Source organism: Sturnira hondurensis, unplaced genomic scaffold (genome assembly GCF_014824575.4).
Source record: "Sturnira hondurensis isolate 20B ecotype Veracruz unplaced genomic scaffold, ASM1482457v3 Scaffold0000256, whole genome shotgun sequence".
Classification (NCBI taxonomy): Eukaryota; Metazoa; Chordata; class Mammalia; order Chiroptera; family Phyllostomidae; genus Sturnira; species Sturnira hondurensis.
The window spans coordinates 2,732,982-2,750,835 of NW_028072887.1; the positions used below are offsets into that span (position 1 = coordinate 2,732,982).

General features: G+C 42.4%; 2 protein-coding genes across 2 annotated transcripts in view; one reads left to right on the forward strand and one right to left on the reverse strand.

Annotated features, from left to right (window-relative positions):
* Positions 1 to 4,235, forward strand: part of UBXN4 (UBX domain protein 4) — a 43,985-nt gene extending 39,750 nt beyond the window's left edge. Inside the window, exons 12-13 of the mRNA XM_037027913.1 lie at positions 754 to 956; positions 2,519 to 4,235. Coding sequence (XP_036883808.1) covers positions 754 to 956; positions 2,519 to 2,657 — 342 coding nt within the window. The 3' untranslated portion in view covers positions 2,658 to 4,235. The remainder of the gene's footprint in view (positions 1 to 753; positions 957 to 2,518) is intronic.
* Positions 4,236 to 12,976: 8,741 nt separating this feature from the next.
* The window catches only part of LCT (lactase), a 53,327-nt gene continuing 48,449 nt past the window's right edge, over positions 12,977 to 17,854 (reverse strand). Inside the window, exons 14-17 of the mRNA XM_037028033.1 lie at positions 16,865 to 16,999; positions 15,684 to 15,907; positions 14,462 to 14,689; positions 12,977 to 13,777 (exon numbers count right to left, since the gene is read on the reverse strand). Coding sequence (XP_036883928.1) covers positions 13,557 to 13,777; positions 14,462 to 14,689; positions 15,684 to 15,907; positions 16,865 to 16,999 — 808 coding nt within the window. The 3' untranslated portion in view covers positions 12,977 to 13,556. The remainder of the gene's footprint in view (positions 13,778 to 14,461; positions 14,690 to 15,683; positions 15,908 to 16,864; positions 17,000 to 17,854) is intronic.

Consider the following 17,854-nt stretch of genomic DNA (forward strand, 5'->3'; position numbering starts at 1 on the left):
TTATTGCTAATGAAGCACTAGTTTAATTTTCAGCATTTTTCTTGGCCTGTTTTTATGGATAAGAAATGGTAGGAGAAAAAAATAAGAAATGCAGAGCATCTAATCTGTAGACTTAGTGTTTTTATATGTGCACTACTCTACTGTTTACCAAGTTTTTAGAAAACATATTAACAAAAATATCATTAATTTTAACATATTACTCCCATTTGATCTTTACAACAATATTTTAATCCCCGATAAGGAAAAGAGGCTCAGAAAGCTTAACCGACTCTGCCAAGGTGCCACCTTACATGCCAGAGCTGAGAGAAGAGCTGGGGCTCTCTTCTGTGTCTGGGTTCGGGTAGTTTTCCCTGCTCTTGAGCTATAGCCCCGCACCTAAAACAGCCCTCCAACCATCAGGATTAGTTGCATTCACTGAGGTTTGAAAATTTCCCCCCCTTTTTTTAAATAATCAAGAATAACTTGTCAAAGTTACTAATTTTAGTACAAAAGTTTAGTTCTCTTAAAAATAGTTGATTCATTTTACCAAAAAGTACCTTCTGGGTTCTGTGTTGTAATTACTCCTTTAAAAAGCAGGAGTTCCCAGAAATTTATATACACTTCAAAAACCTCAGAGTTAGTACTTTTACTTCTTGCAGTAAACTAAAATTGTTAGGAATTTATTTTTTCAGATAAAAGATTCACCTAGAACCTTGAATAGAATGTGATTGAACTGTTAATGGTCTTTATTTAGGTTTTTTTCTTAATTTTTAGGCAGGTAGACCAACTACATCCATGGTACATTCTTCCAGTGGAGACTTTTGGACATTGTTGGGGACAGTACTTTACCCATTCCTTGCCATCTGGAGATTGATCAGCAACTTCTTATTTAGCAGTCCTCCTCCTGCACAGACCTCAGTGAGAGCAGCATCATCGGAATCCTCAAACCTTGCATCCTCTAGCAATTCAGAAAAAAGGTATCTGTGTTTTCTCCATTTTCAAAACGTTGCTAATGCCCCCACAGGAAAATTTCGTTTAAAGATACTTTGCCTTCTTTCTATGTGGGTGGGGAGACATCCCAGTGTTTCGAAGATTTCTTATATCGTCTCTCCAGGGAAGCTCACTTACCTGGGTTTCTCAGCCATCTGAAACCTACTTTACCTCTGCTGGATTTATTATTCCATGTATTGAAGTCTCTTCTTCCTACAACTGTAAAAACTGATTTTTTTCCAGGTCTGAATAGCAGTATTTTTTTCTTACTAGCCATGTGAGTGTCTATCAAGATACTTCATTCCATTAATTTCTCAGTCATCTTGCATAATTTCTTTAGAGGGATTCTGCTGTAGAGAATTTTAACCCTAGTGGCTCTTGATCTGCTGGCTGACTGTCTTCTCTCGGTCATTTAGAGAAGAACCAAACTGAGGACACTAGATATTCACTTGAAAATGGTGCATCCTTCAGAGAATTATTTGGATTAGTCCCTTTACCATGAGATCTACCTTTTTTTGCAGATGGTCAAGGTTAGAATGGAAATACTAATCAATTAATAGACAACACTAATGATTTTAGCTCATACCTCTGTTAAGATTTTGCATATTTGAAAATATTCTGTAGAAGCTGAGATTTTACCCCTTTCTAATAATAGCACAATTTATTATAATGTATACCTAGTATTACTAAGCACCTTTTTAGGCTGTTAATAGATATTATAGCAAATCATCACTCTGATCCTGTGTGGTAAATAGTGAATATTCTTGCCTGTCTTCCATTAGTAAGGAGATCCTAGTCTTATGTAAATATTGTAATTGGGCTGACTTAGCTTGTATCTTATTTCTTTCTTAACTATTAGGCAGGAAGACCAATTATAGCCATCATAGTCCATTACTCCAGTGGGGACAGAGGGAAATTCTTTTCTAGTTTTAGAACAGCCTTCAAACTACATCTTGTTAGTGCTGAATTTTAGACTTACTGAGCACTGGGTGGAAGCACTTAATATTGAATTAGTGTAATGTCAGATAGTTTGCTGTGTGGCTTTTTAAAACATTTTCAAGTAAAGGAACAGGACTGGGTTAGAACAAAGGATGGCATGAATGTACCTCTGAGGTAAAATTTTGTGTCCCACTGTTGGTTTTCCTTTTTGCTCTCTCTTTCCCTCTAGCACTGGACAGTGAATTATCTTAAATTTCACCAGTTTTCCATTTTCAGATGACGTCCTGTTTGTTCTTAATTGTGTGAATAAATTGTTGAACATTTTAAAAGGGTTAAAAATTGCCAATTGACCATTTCTGTAAATGAGGCTATGAATGGAGCTTTGGAAATGGGAAATGTGATTTGGCTGGTTGGTTTTGGAGAACAGGTGAAGTTAAACTGCCAAAAACATATAAAGTCTAGTATCATCATAGTAGATATAATTATCTTTCATGAACTTTCCTTAAAAACTAGTTGCTTATACTAATAGAATTGTAAAGGAAACAGCTTTGTATTACTGCTGTTTTCATTTGATGTCATCTTCTCTTTTCTCTCTCTTTTTTTATATCAGGGAACCCGTCAGAAAAAGAGTGTTGGAGAAACGGGGGGAAGACTTTAAAAAGGAGGGGAAGATATATAGATTGAGGACTCAAGATGATGGTGAAGATGAAAACAACACTTGGAATGGAAATTCTACACAACAAATGTAGTGTGACAAGTACATTATGTGCAATAATCATTGTTTCTCTTATGATTTAATTCAACTAAAATTCTACTGGAGAGAAGTGGGACTACTTTATGTTTTCTAACCAATCTATAAAGGGTCTCTTTAATTCCTGCTTAGTGGGTTAAAGTCGTTTAACTCAGACAAGTCAAAAGATAAGATAATTCACTGTTATGTTCTTGCATATGGTAACTAACTGCTAGAAGCCTAAAAGAATCAAATCTGCCACAACCTCCCTTTATCAGTTTTTTACTCAGTATTTCATATACCCATTAGCCCTGTGTTCTCAGATGGTAAGTTTTGTTTAGAGCTGTTTTGCTTCTGGATTCGTAAGCCCACACAAACTGGTATATCACTGAGTAATTTGACTCTTGAGTCAAAGCATTTTAACTATCCAATCAAAGGATAATTTATGTTTTTCCCCCTCTTTCCACTCATCAGCTGCAAGCAAAATCTTGTAGTTTTTAATCTTAAACACTGAATAAAAAAATCTTTTCAAAGAAATTGGAATGATCTTATTTTTGCTTTAAGTTTTGTAATCCTAGCATCTTTTTGTTTCACAGGGCTATGTTGAGGTCATGTGTTTGCACTTTGCATAATATTACAGTTTTCTCATTAGATGCAGAAAAACAGCTGATATACAGCTAGTCTTCTTACCTTTATACTGAAGTTTTGCTGTCAGTAATCACATTTCAAAGACCTGAAGTATTTGTAGTGTAGGACAAGAAGAATGGAATAAAGACATGCCTTAATCTGACTTACATGCTACTTTCTCCGTGTTTTTGGTAGTGAAGTCTACTAAACTAATAATGTTTGAAAAGGGGGGTTAGCTTGACAGTTCCTCTTTTAACCTACTTTTAGATGGGAAGATACTACTCTTGAGTGAACACACAAAAGAACTCTATTTTCTAATGGGAGAGAAAGTTTTCTCAGCAGACCTTCTTTTTATCACTTATGAAGTAACAATAACATTTTAAAATGGTAATAGTAATTGTTGGCAAGGAAACAATGAGACAAGCTGCACTGGTGGTTGAAGTATTAACTGGTATAATCTTTTTGAAAAACATCAGAAACAAATATTTCATACTCTTCGATCCCATTATTATTTTTAAGGAACAATCATAAATGCAGAAAAAGTTTAGATACAAGTATATTCATTGTTATATTTATTTTACCTGATAACTAGAAAGTAACAATGCTTTGTGTGGAAATAACTTGATGAGGAAGAATGGTACAACACTAATTTGACAATATATTTATAAATCAGGATAGGAAGCTGGGATACAGTATGATTTTAGCTTTGTAAACACATTTTAAATGCAGACATTACTATGCATTATCATAATGCAAAAAAAAAGAGAAAATTCCAAACATTAACAGTGGTAAGAGTGGTTATATGTGATTTTAGCACCCGTATAGGTTTTTTGCACCCTTAAATGTTTTCTCAATTTTCTGCAATGGTCATATTACTTCCATAATTTAAAAAGTAAGCTTGAAAAAAGAAATCCAGCAGTCATCCCATTTCAGGGAAGGTTTGTCATCTTTAAAAATACAGTGATAATGTGATTTAAAAACAAACAAATAAAACTTGTCAGATGGGTGTGACCCTACTAATAACTATTAAAAATATATCTGCAAAAACTTGTGGTACCTCAAGTCAGTTTGCCTTGGGAAAAAAATCAGATATAGATCTCAGAAAAATGTATGTAAAAGAATGGTTCACAATCTTTGAGTAGGAGGATCCCTCCTCAGTTTTATATTTTAAAAAGTAAACATGGTAAGGAAAAACTCAAGTATAGGAGGCTATAAAATGAAAATGAAATCCCCCCTTTGCATCTTAACCTCCAATTTTACTCCCCCAAAGTAACCTTAATCTATTAACAGTTTCTTTTGTAATCTTCAGAAAATTTTTATGTATAATCAAATATGTAACCTTTATATTTTAAATAAATGGGATCATATTATATATACTACTCTGCATCATGCTTTTTACTTATAGTCTTGAAGATCTTTCCCTATCAGCACATAGCTGTTTCATCTTATTAATGGCTGAATAGCATTTTTCTTTTTTTTTTTAATATATTTTATTGATTATACCATTACAGTTGTTCTATTCCCCCCCTTCAATCCCCTCCACCCACACCCTCCCTCCCCCACCATTCTCCCCCCCTTAGTTTATAACCACGTGTCTCAAGTTCTTTGGATTCTATATTTCCCCCACTATTCTCGCCCTCCCCCCTATCTATTTTCTGCCTACCATCTATGCTATTTTCTGTGCCTTCTCCCCTCTTCTCCCCCTCCCACCCCCCTGTTTCTAACCCTCCATGTGTTCTTCATTTCTATGGTTCCACTCCTGATCTAGCTGTCTTCTTGGTTTGCTTTTGTTTTAGGTGTGGTTGTTAATAACTGTGTGTTTGCTGTCCTTTCACTGTTCATCTTTTTCATCTTCTTTTTCTTATATAAGTCCCTTTAGCATTTCATATAATAAGGGCTTGGTGATGATGAACTCCTTGAACTTGACCTTATCTGAGAAGCACTTTATCTGTCCTTCCATTCTAAATGAAAGTTTTGCTGGATAAAGCAATCTTGGCTGTAGGTCTTTGGATTTCATGACTTGGAATACTTCTTTCCAGCCCCTTCTTGCCTGTAAGGTCTCTTTTGAGAAATCCGCTGACAGTCTGATGGGTACTCCTTTGTAGGTGACTGTCCCCTTATCCCTTGCTGCTTCTAGGATTCTCTCCTTCATTTTGGTCTTGGCTAATGTAATTATGATGTGCCTTGGTGTGTTCCTTCTTGGGTCCAACTTCTTTGGCACTCTCTGAGCTTCCTGGATTTCCTGGAAGTCTATTTCCTTTGCCAGACTGGGGAAGTTCTCCTTTATTATTTGTTCAAATACGTTTTCCACTCGTGGCTGTTTCTTGAATAGCATTTTTCTTGATAAATGTACCCTAATTTATTATCCATTCTCTGATGCCATTCATTGGTTATTATAGTGTTTTTGCTTTTCTACTACAAACATTGCTACAGTGAATGTCTTTGTGAAGTATCTTTCTAGGTGTGAAAACAGGTTTAAGAGGTAAGAAATCCATAAGAGGTTTTCTTACCTCTAGGTTTGTGTAACTTACCCTGCAAAAGGGTGTTTGCAGTTTGGATTATAAAAAATGCTTCCAGATTACCTCCTGGTAAGGTGCAGTGAATTTACACTCTCACCACATCCTTGCCAGCATTGTATTATACCTTTTTATCTTTAGCAACATGATAGATGAAAAATTGTTTGCATTTTTTATGCATGGTGTTGATCACAAATGAAGTTGTGAGCATTTTTTAATATTATTGGTCATTTTTATGCACATCTGAGAACTACATGTTCTTTGCCAGTTTTTATTTTGTGTTTTCCCTTTTTTTCTTACTGATTTATAAGAGTTCCATGTATATTAAGAAAATCAGCCCTTTGTCTATCATATGATGTAAATATTTTTGCCTGTGTATCTTATGACTATATTGATGGTAATTTTTGCCACAATATTTATGTGGTCATATTTATCGGTGTTTTTCTTTATGGCCTCTGGATCTCTTAAATTTTGCTTATGTATGCCTTTCCCACTTCAAAAAATAATTTTAAAAAATTCACAGTTCTGTTCTTGTATTCTCCTGGTTTTGTTTTTATACATTTAAATCTGGTATACCAGGAAGGCTCTGGCTTCTGTCCCATGCCTGTGGCTGACATCCTTGAGATCTAACCTACCACCATTTAAAGGTGGGAAAGAATAATCCATCTTTCCCACCGATTTAGCATGTGACTTTTGTCGTGTACTCTATTCCTCTATGTCTAAGCTTTCTTTTCCTTTGTTGACCTTTCTGTTCTCTCTGCTTCCAAACTACTGGATTGGCCAAAAAGTTCATTTACTTTTTTTGTACAATGGCTCTAATAGTGCTTAATTGCTTTAAACTGTATTCAAAACAATTTTGGTAGATGTATTGTCACAGCTGTTATATCAATGTGCATTTTTTAAAAACATCAACATCGGTGAATTTTTGTGCAGCTATTTTAATATCAAAGATGGAAGAATATACATAACATTTTCAATATATTATGCTTTATTATTACTAGAAAGGTAAAACATACACTGCAACTGAAATGCAAAGATTTATGCAGGGTACAGAGAAGGTGCTGTGACTAATCAAACATATCAAAAGAGGTTGGCAACATTTCTTGGTCCTTTTTTCATTTTGGCATAGCAATTCTTTGCTTTGTGGCCGTTTTATGCATTGGAAGATGTTTAGCAGCACCCCTGGCCTCTACCGAGCAAAAGCCAATAGCCAGAAGTGGCTGACATAGTCAAAATACCCAGATCAGTAAAGTTATTGCTGAAAATGAAAAACATGTTTTTCATTTTACAGGAAAAACAAAAGACTTTTTGGCCAACCCAATAATTTTTATAATTAGTTTTATAATGTTTTAATATGCTTCACTGTTGGGAACCATCCTGCCTGCTTTCAGGAGCTGTAACCCCGCCAACAGGTGAAAAGGCCCCATGGCTAGGGGACCTTGGGACCATAAGCCACTAAGGAGTCAAAACTTATCCTTCCAGCAGGGGTACTGCCTCTGCCCCCTTCACCCTGCTTGGCCCCTGGAGGATGTCTGGATAGTCAATGATGGGTAAGATTCCTCAAGGAAGGAACAACCTAAGCCAGGCACAGTAGTGAATGGGGCCATCTGGGAAGGATTAAGGGGATTGTGGAGAAGAGACAAAAAACCGTCACCCCTCAGCTTTGTCATAGCTTAAGTCCTCATTCTATCTAAAAAGTGTCCTAGTCTCCTGCCTGCCTTGCTTCCCCTCCCTGCTTCAGGTCTGAAACAATGCCAAAGCAGGGTGCAGCCCTGTGCTGGAACTGGAGGTTACTGGTGGGGTGACGATCAGGCCTAAGAAGGAATGCATAAAGTCCTGTGAAACCTGCATTGCTAGGAATATCCTCAATCTAAATGTTAAGGGTCCAAGCCCAATCTAAGTTTGTTTCCCAAGGTTTTACAGCCAACTGATGTCACTGTCTGCCAGACCCTGACTCAAAAGGACCCCCGTGATCTCAGAAATGTTAGCTGTAAGCCATACCTCTTTTCTTTGATATGCAGAGAAAGCTAAACTCAATAAAGTCCATTGAGAGAGGGGCAAAAAGCCTTTCTCTTCTGACAGACTGGTCAGCCTTCCTCCTCAAGCAGATCATGTCTTAGTAGAATTATTCTCATCCATGGCTCTGCTGGCAGAGCACCCCCTACACTTTGCTCCAATTTATCCTGGCTCTTCTTATAAGTTTATTTAATGTGAAGCTTTGTATTTCGACCACGGCTTCCCCCCAAAAAAAATGGTTACGGAATTTTTTTATCACCCAGTGGTACACTCTCCCTGATCCTTGAACCGGTGGCTTCATGGGTGTCCCTTGTGTGGGTTTTGTGTGCCTTTCTGTTGTAGTTGTGCCTTGATTGCTGTTAGCACATCATGGATGGGGTTGACCCTCAGGCTGACTGGTTGTGGCTACTACAGATGAGCTATTATGTAATGATTGACACCATAGAACAGAAGTCACTTTAGTAGAGCTCTGGTGCCAGCCAAGTCTGCCCTCAGGTATGTCATTTATGGAGCTTGTTGGGTGGTGCTCTGGTGTGGTCTGAAGCCAGCCACAAAGTGTGTTGGTTCTGGAGCTTCTTGGGAGGGACTCCAGGGGAGGCCAAGGTGAACTGCCACTTGTGCTGGGCTTGGAGCTGCTTAGTTGAAGCTACATTCTAGGCCAAGGGTAGCTGCTGCGTGTGCTAGGCTTGGGAAAACTTGATAGGAATTACAGTGCAAATTGAGACCAGTTGTTGCTTGTACTGGGCTTGGGACTACTTAGCAAGAGCTACAAGGCACACTGGGGCCAGCCACTGTTTCGGGTTTGTGGACTCCTGAGAGGTTTTGGGAAAGTCCACAGCATGAACTTAGGCTGCTTATGTGGAAAAGCCACTGGAAGAGACTTGGTTGGGTGTGTGAATTGGGTAGGGCAAACCATGTTAGCCTGATTTGCAGAGCACAGATTTGGCGTATCTCTGAGTCTGCAGGCTGGGTGAGAGGAACACTCAACAAAGGAACCATGGAGCCTGCCAGCTCTTGCATCCTAGAGAGAGCTGTCCTGACCCTGTACCCCTTTAGCCCTTTTTCTGAAGTTATTTTAACACACATACCTGGCACTTGATGAGCGGCTGCCCCTGTGCTGGAGCCCACATCACGTAAGTTTGTGTGAGAGTAAGCCTGTGCGTGCCCATCCCCCTCCCAAGAGGAGCACCTAAGTCTCCATCAGGCCTCCACCTTGCTAGGACACAATCCTAACTGGTTGTCACAGCCGGATGTTATAGGGACTCCTCTCCCTGGTAGTTGTGCCCTTGGTTGGGGAGACCTGTGTGGGTCTCAAGGAGACCTCCACAGCTAACATATCCCTCTCCATTCTCGGTCAACATACAATTGGTGCGGGACCTGCCTGTTCCAAGTCTCCCCGCTCCTACCAGTCTCCATGGTATGGCTTCCTTATAGCCTCAGTTGTAGGACTTCTGCTCAGCTAGTCTTCAGATGGTTCTCCAGGTGGATTGATCTGTAGTTTAGTTTCACTTTTATTTTTTTTTAAGATTTTATTTATTTATGTTTAGAGGGAAAGGGAAGGAGAAAGGGAGAGAAATGTCAATGTATGGTTGCTTCAGGTGCGTCCGCTGCCAGGAACTGGCCTGCAACCCGGGCATGTGCCATGACTGGGAATCGAACCGTGATCCTTTTGTTCACAGGCCTGCACTCAACCCACTGAGCTACACCAGCCAGGGCTATAGTTTAATTTTGGGGGCACCATCCTCTAACTTTTATTTATATTGTGACCTGTTGGGGTTTTTTTTAGTATATTTTATTGATTATGCTATTACAGTTGTCCTGATTTCACCCCCTTGGCCACCTACTGCCCAGTACCCACTTTCCTACAGCATTCCCCCCTCCTTATTAGTTCATGCCCATAGGTCATGCATGTAAGTTCTTTGGCTTCTCCATTTTCTATACTATTCCTAACATCCCCCTATTTGGTGCCTACCAATTATGCTTCTTAATCCCTGTACCTTTCCCCCACTTACACCCTTCCTCCTCTCCCTGATGACCAATCCTCCAAATCATCTCCATATCTATTCTTCTGTTCCTGTTCTAGTTGTTTGCTGTGTTTTTGTGTTTTAGATTCAGTTGTTGGTAGTTGTAAGTTTGTTGTCATATTCCTGTTCATAGTTTAGATCTTCTTTGTCTTAAGTCCCTTTAACATTTCACCCTGGCTGGTGTAATTCAGTGGATTGAGTGTGGCCTATGAATCAAAGGGTCACTAGTTTAATTCCTGATCAGGGCGCATGCCTGGGTTGTGGGCCAGGTCTCCAGTAGGGGGCATGTGAGAGGCAACCACACATTGATTTTTCTCTATCTCCCTCCCTTTCCCTCTATCTGTAAAAAAATAAATATAAAAGACTTCATATAATAAGGGCGTGGCGGTGTAAACTCAACCTTTAACTTGACCTTATCTGGGAATCTTTATCTGCCCTTCTTCTTTTTTTTTTTTTAAAACACTTTTTTTTTTTTTAGATTTATTTATTTATTTATTTATTTATTTTTAGAGGGGAAGGAGAGAGGGAGAGAAACATCAATGTATGGTTGCCTTTTGTGCGTCCCCTGCTGGTAGTTAGCCTGCAAGGAACTGGTTTGCAACCCAGGCATGTGCCCTGACTGGGAATCAAACCGCGATCGTCTGGTTTGCAGGCCCACGCTCAATCCACTGAGCTATGCCAGCCAGGGCTTCTGCCCTTCTATTCTAAATGATAGCTTTGCTGGATAGAGTAATCTAGGTTGTAGGTCCTTGCTTTTCATCACTTTTGAGTACTTCTTTCTAGTTCCTTTTTGTCTTCAAAGTTTCTTTAGAGAAATCAACTGATAGTCTATGGGAGCTCCTTTGCTGCTTTGAAGATTCTCTATCTTTAACCTTTGGCATTTTAATTATGATGTGTCTTCATGTATTTCTCTTTGGTCCAACTTGTTTGGGACTCTGTGCTTCCTGGACTTGTATGTCTATTTCAGCAAATTAAGGAAGTTTTCTTTTTTTTTTTTTAAAGAAGTTTTCAATTTCTTGCTCTTCCTCTTCTTCTGGCACCCCAATGATTCTGATGTTGGAACTTTAGGAGATGTCCAAGTCTTCTTATTTTCTCTCTCTCTCTCTCTTTTGAATTCTTGTTTGTTCTGTTCTGGTTGACTGTTTATTTCTTCCTTATGTTCCATATTTTTTATTTGAACCCCAGCTTTCTTCCCTTCACCGTTGGTTCCCTGTGGATTTTTCTTTATTTCACTTAGTCTGGCCTTTCTTCCCTTAGGCATTTGTCATACTCATTGAGTTCCCTGAGAATCCTGATAATCAGTGTTTTGAACTCTGCATCTAACAAGTTGGCTATGTCCATTCCATTAGTTCTTTTTCTGGGGGTTTGTTCTGTTTTTTCATTTGGGGTATATTTCTTTGTCTCCTCTATTTGGCAGCCTGCCTGTGTTTGTTTCTGTATATTGGGCAGAGCTGCTTTGACTTCCTGTCTTAGCACACCTGTTAAGTTGTATGGGTGGAGACTTAGGTATTCGCCAGCATGGGGTAACCTGCTTTACCACTTTGTGGTTCTGTATGTGGGAGAGCGGTCCTAGAGGGGACAGCGCTGCTGCCCGGCTGCTGGAGGCTTGCATTGCCACTCTCCCCATTTCCAGTCACGTCCTCCACTTCCCCTATGCCACTGGCACCCTCTAGCTGTTGCCCTGGTGTTGGTTCCCAGAGGGGTGGGTTTACATATGTTCTGAGAATGTGTGGGCTTTTAAATGGACTCTCCTGAGAGATCAGCAGTTTCTTCCACCACCCCAACCCTCACTGGTTTTTATAGCCAAAAGTTACGAGGCTTTATTTCTTACTGCTGGAACGAACCGTGGGCTGCATGGTCTGGCCTGTGGCTTGGATCACTCACTCCCCAGGTATCTTTTCCAGTCTTTCCCTACCACACATGAGTATGGGACTGCCCATTCTGCTGGCTGCTACCTCGCCACTGCCACACCACGTCCTCTCCACCACAGCTGCCCATCTCCACCCTTCCATCCAGTGTAGATGAATATGGCTGCTTTAAATCCTTGGTTGTTGAACTTCCATGCAGTTTAATTTTTTGGCATTTCTGGTTGTTTTTTGTTTTGAGTTTAGTTGTGATCCTTATTGTGCAAGGAGGTGAGGCATGTCTACCTGTGCCTCCATCTTGACTGGAAGTCTATAGTTAAATTTTTGTGTGTGTGGTCATGGGAGGAGGGGAACCCAGCATTTACCTATTCTGCTATCTTGACAACAGGTCCTGAAAATTACTTAAAAACTTTTTAAAATTTATTGATTTTAGAGAAAGGAAGTGGAGAGAAACATCAGTGTGTTACTCCACCTATTTATGCACTCATTGGTTGCTTCTTGCAGGTGCCCTGACTAGAGATCGACCCCTCAACCTTGGCACATTGGGACGATGCTCTAACCAAGTAAGCTACCCAGCCAGGGCACACTCATTGTTTAAAAAACAAAACAAAACAGATATCTAGAAAGGATACATAGACCAAATAAGTTGTTAAGTGTTTTTCATTCAGCTGTCTCATCAGCACATTCTAGGGGAATTGATAAGGCCACATCTTTCTGTGCGCCTCTCACTACTCAGATATTTTGTGATCAAACACACAGAAGGGGCAGGTGTGCATTCTGGGCCCTGTCTCTAAAACGTGCTGCTAGAGATGGTGAGACATGGTCCTTTGACCCCAAGAAGCTGATAGTAGGGTGATTTTTCAATTCCAGTGTAATGTGGTCATAGGGGGTATTTACAAGCAAAGTCGAAGTAGTGTCTGCCTGGAGGAATTCAGGGCAGCTTTCCCCACAGGGAAAGTACATATTTGAGCTGAGACTTAAAGCATTTTCCAAAGAAAGGGCATCCTAGGCAGAAGCAATAGTATTTGCAAAGACACAAAGGAGCGTGGGACACTCCAGGGCTTAGATGCTGTTTAGGTTGAGACAGGAACAAGGGAAACAGGCTAAGTGAACCAGGGTAAGATCACAGGGGCCTTGAAGGCCGTACTTGGGTCCTTAAAACTCTGCCTGCAAGTGGCAGAGGCAGGAAGGACAAGAAAGGTGGCAGCGGTTGGAATAAAGGATTCGCAGGTCATCTTTTTGTTGTGGTTTCTCTGCCCCAGGGAGTATATATAAAAAGCAGAAAGCCTTGGTCTGCTGGGAAACACCCCAAATGGCTTGTGTGGCTGTGTCGCTTCTGTAGAACGTGCTTTCTCGAGGAGAGTCACCCAGGGGACAGGACACAGTTAACAGTACCATTTTTATTTTCTGAGAAACACAAGGTAAGGGGCTGGGAGGATCTGGAAGAGAGGGCAGGGGATGTGGACATTGCAGTCCACATCCCCAATGGAGTTCATTTCACCAAAAAAGGGTTCCTATGGTTTTTGCTCCTGCTTCTATCTTTAAAATCTCTTACACTTGAAACTGTCCAGTTAAACCAAGTGGCCCACAAAAGCACTAGATGAGTTCAGTATCTGCACATCTACACAAGAGCCAGTTGCAGGGTCTTTTAATGCCCAAATTAATTCCTGCTACTGGGGCAAGGTTCGGATACTTGCATTTTAACCAGGGACCTGAAATCCTTTAAGAGTAGGCTCTCACACTACAGAAAGCCTTTATGAAGAAGCCTGGTATGGACAGAATATAAAATCTTGAGGAGTTTTGTGGGTGGCAAAGGTATACAAAGAAACCTGGGTTATTTTGTAGAACTGGAGGAGGTGGTAACTTGCGGTCAGAATGAGGAAATGGGGCTCAGTTCCCGTGGGCCTCGTTGTGCCCTCCCTTGCCTGGAGCGCTTATAGTGCTTGTACAACAGCAACGCCACAACACAGGCTCCCACGAGCACAAGAGAAAACTGTATGTACAAAGCTGTCTGGGCTTCTGCCGGACCTAGTGCTAGCCCCAGGAACTGAACTTTCTCTTCTTTGCTGGGGCTGATGGTGGGTCCAGCATCTAGGAGAAGACAACAGAATGCAGGTTACACCCTAGTGCAGGTGTGGTTACGGGGCTTGCGTAGACCTATAGTAAGTCCAAGCTGGATCCTGGGAAGAGGGAGGTTGTATAATAGCACCCAGAGTGAGCATATCGCTGAGATATCTATATCCCTTTCACTGAATTATGAGCCTCTGAATGAAGTTAAGTAGTTTTATTTCTTAAACATTATCTATTAGCAATTAGAATATAATCTAAATGGGATGACTGTCTCTTACATTTGTATAGTAATTTACATTTTTTCAGTCATTCAACAAATGTTGGGCATCTTACATTACACCTTACATCTTACATTGGGCATCTGAAAAGCCAGGCACTGTCTTTTCAGTTGTTACATTTGATCCTCATATCAGCCCAGAATATTTGCCTGGTTTCTTGCTCCACGGTCGCCCAGAGCGCTAGTGCTCGGGCTGGGACAACACTCTAGGTCTGGTATCCCTGGACCAGGGCCTAGTTTGTAAGTGTAGCATTAACCCTGTTAGTTGTTCTGTTCCATCCTAAAAACACTGAAAGAAAATAGTATTTGTTGAATGAATGAGGGAATGGAGAGGCCGAGAGGAGGGGAACAAACTAGAAGAAATGACTGAAAATGGCTCCTCTCACCCCTGGCCCTCTGTTTTAGTCCACCCCAGAGCTACATCTCACCTTGTGGCTGGAGACAAGGGTGTGGGCCCGCCGCAGGGTCTGGGAAGCCATTGCACCGGGTTACAGAGGCGTAGAACTTGGCTGATGCTTTGGGAATCCTTGGCAGAGAAGGGTCAGTAAAGTTCACAAAATGTAGACCAAACCTCTCCGAGAAGCCTGTGGCCCACTCGATGTTGTCTGTCGCACTCCAAACAGTGTATCCACGAAGGTCCACCTTATCCTGCACGGCTGTCCAAACAGAGGCCCCAGCGTGAGCATCCCACGTAAGACCTCTTTCCACCAGGGCTGCCGAGGCCCTGCCTGCCCGGGAGCTCCCCAAGTTCCCACCTGTAGGTCAGGGGGAGCTTTACTTTTCAGCTTTCTGAGAAAGCTGCCCGTCCACTTCATGCAGTATTTGGTATCTGGCTGGCTGTGGACGGAGCTGTAGCACCATCAGCGTTTTTCCAGAAAGGCCTAGCCCTGAAAGTGATTCAGAAACACGGGCAGACCAGTGCTGCTCTTTACAGACAGTAAATGGCCTTGGAAAAGACTGGAGCTGGCAGGGCATTTCCTAACTCTTCCCTTTCACTGCTGTGCTGCATTGCTCATTCTCTCTTTTTTTTTTTTTAAAGATTTTATTTATTTATTTATTTTTAGAGGGGAAGGAGAGAGGGAGAGAAACATCAATGTATGGTTGCCTTTCGTGCATCCCCTGCTGGTAGTTGGCCTGCAAGGAACCGGCCTGCAACCCAGGCATGTGCCCTGACTGGGAATCGAACCTCGATCCTCTGGTTCACAGGCCCGCGCTCAATCCACTGAGCTACACCAGCCAGGGCGCTCATTCTCTTTTTGAGATTTCTTTCTTATGCTCTTTTACCAGCATTACCTTCTCATCCCCAGTTCTGCTGAGCCGAGGATCTTAAACTTTGCTTGGGGAACAAAAGGTGCTGCAGACACCAGCCCCACCCAGCCCGCTCCTCTAGGCCAGACCGCCTTCCGGAGGGCACTGCAGTTCGGGGATGGGCTGTCAGTGAGGATCCAGGCCCAGAACTGGCTGTAATGGGCAACTGGATTTGCCTGCTGCGCTTAAATTTAGGAAGGAAAAAACTCAGAACAGCTAAGCCCCACAGGAGTCGGATGCCTCACCTTTCTTATTATGGATTGAGTGCCACCCTAAATGCAGACGTTGGCAGATGTCCGCACAGCGAAAGGGACGCCGGGAGGAGGGGTAGGCCCGCCATACCTTTGAGAGCCTCGTTGATGTAACTGCGGAGGTAGTAGATCCTCGCAGTGTCGTTGAGTCTTACTTCCCCCCGCTGGGACACTCCATTCTCTGTCACGTAAATCGGGGGGTTGTTGTACTCCTCCTTTAACCAGTTCAGGATCCTCCGGAAGCCGAAAGGTGTCATCTTCAGCCAGGAGGAGCCAGTGTCTGGCCAAGAGGGATCTGCGATGGAGGCGACTCCCCTACCAGTTCAAACACGAGATTAAGTCTTTGTTTTGTAAATCGCTAAAGACCCTTTGCACTGAAGACAAAACAGAATTTGTATCAGGAAGAACCTTAGGTTTTGTCTAGACTTGGGTTTTGAGGGTCATAAGTAAACCCAGCATAGTCACAGCGCCTCACATTCTCTTTTCATGAGTCCTGGCTGCACCACTCAGTGCTGGTGTAACTGGAAAGCCACTTCGGCCCTGTTCTAGCTTCTCACACGTGCTCTGGCACAGTCCTGCGTGGGGGCCCGACGCTCCACAGGTTCGGTGTTGGCGCACCTCACACTAGACGTGAAGGGGCGCTGGGTTCCCTGGCCACAGTCTCCAGTGGGGTGTGAGCTTTATGTCTTCAGAGGATGGGCTTCCCTGAATCACCTGCGTCTGGGCAGTGCCACAGGCACCAAGCCATTTATTCATGTGGTGACAGGGAGCAGTGGGTGGGGGCCCACTTCGAGGGCCCAAGACCCTGTCTCTGTCTACAGTGAGAGACAAGAAGGCAGCGCCTCGTGCCAAAGGAGCACCTTCTGGGAGAGGCAGAGTATCTCAAATGTCTGTGGAGTCATACATTTCGAATAAAGACCAGTTATTTAGATGAGTAAAAAAGCCCTTATTGTTTTAACAGAAATACATCTGAGAAGTCAAACAAACTTGGCAAAAAAGGAAAAGATCTATCTCAAAAACATGATTTAAAGACTCCGAGCTCGTCCATCCCAACAGGAAGCGTCTTGGAATCCCGAGGCTGCACTGCTATTGTTGTATGATGGGGTTTGATGAGGTGTCTCAGGGGACGGGGCTCACCTATAAAACCCCAGGACACCCGGCATCAGGAGGCGGCTTTCTGGGGCCAGGCAGGCCTCGAAGTAAGGAGTAGGCAAAGGGGCAACTTACTGTCTTTTCCAAAGATGTTCTAGGTGGGCCTGCCGGCTGTCTTACCTGTCTGCATCAAAGGAAGAGATACCAGAGTCATAGTCTAGATTGTAGGCCAGGACAGTGGTGTAGTGATTGAACCCAAAGAAGTCATAGGTGCCTTTGATCCTCTTCTTCTCACTCTCCGTGAACTCCGGGAGCCTGGGCGGAAGGAGCCATTAAGGGTGTGGGGCTTCGGGGAGGGTCACACCTTGGGAGGAGAAGGTCCTGGGGCAGGGCTGGGAGCTGGGTAAACCACAGGTGACTAGGGTGCACCTGGCCCAGAGCAAGGAAAGGCCCTTTCAGCTGTTACTGGAAAGTGCCCGAGGCTCCTTCTACCAGTCCACAAACCTCACCTCCCTCTGTTGTTACAAGGCCCTCGCTCTCTTCCTGTTGGTAAAATTGAGGCAGGAGGCAGCATAGGAAAAACTCTGAGACTGCACTGCTGTCACTGGCCTGCACCTAGCACCCTGGTTGCCAGGAAACACCTTTTACCAATTAGGTAGAATAAATAGTAAATCGAGGCAGGGAGGAGGAGGGAGACCTGTCTCACATGTTAACTCAGCAGTCCTGAGCCTGGTCTGATAATATTGCCAAGTGTTCCAACATCACTATGTTAGCAAGAAAGAAGGGAAGTCCTTGAAATTACAGCATTTCCACTATCTGGGAAAGCAAACCTTGAAACTGTGCTTTCATCCCAGGGCCTGGAATGTGAGAGAGGGTCCATGGTGCCCAAAGAAGCTGCTCATAAAACAACTTTGGTTAATTGTCTACCTCTGGTCACTATCTGTTTTACGACGGAGTCCCTGATACGTACGCAAAGAGCCCATAAATAACTTTGGAAAGTGCCCCAATTTTAATTCACTGCCTCCTGTCACATATTTGTTTTACAAGATGAACAAATAAGGACTTAGGGTAACAGACCCCCACACATCCCTAAGTTTGGGTAGTCACATTCCCCCAGGAAAGCTGGCACCGCATTTACTGGTTAATCAATATGTAACTGTTTTTCTCCCA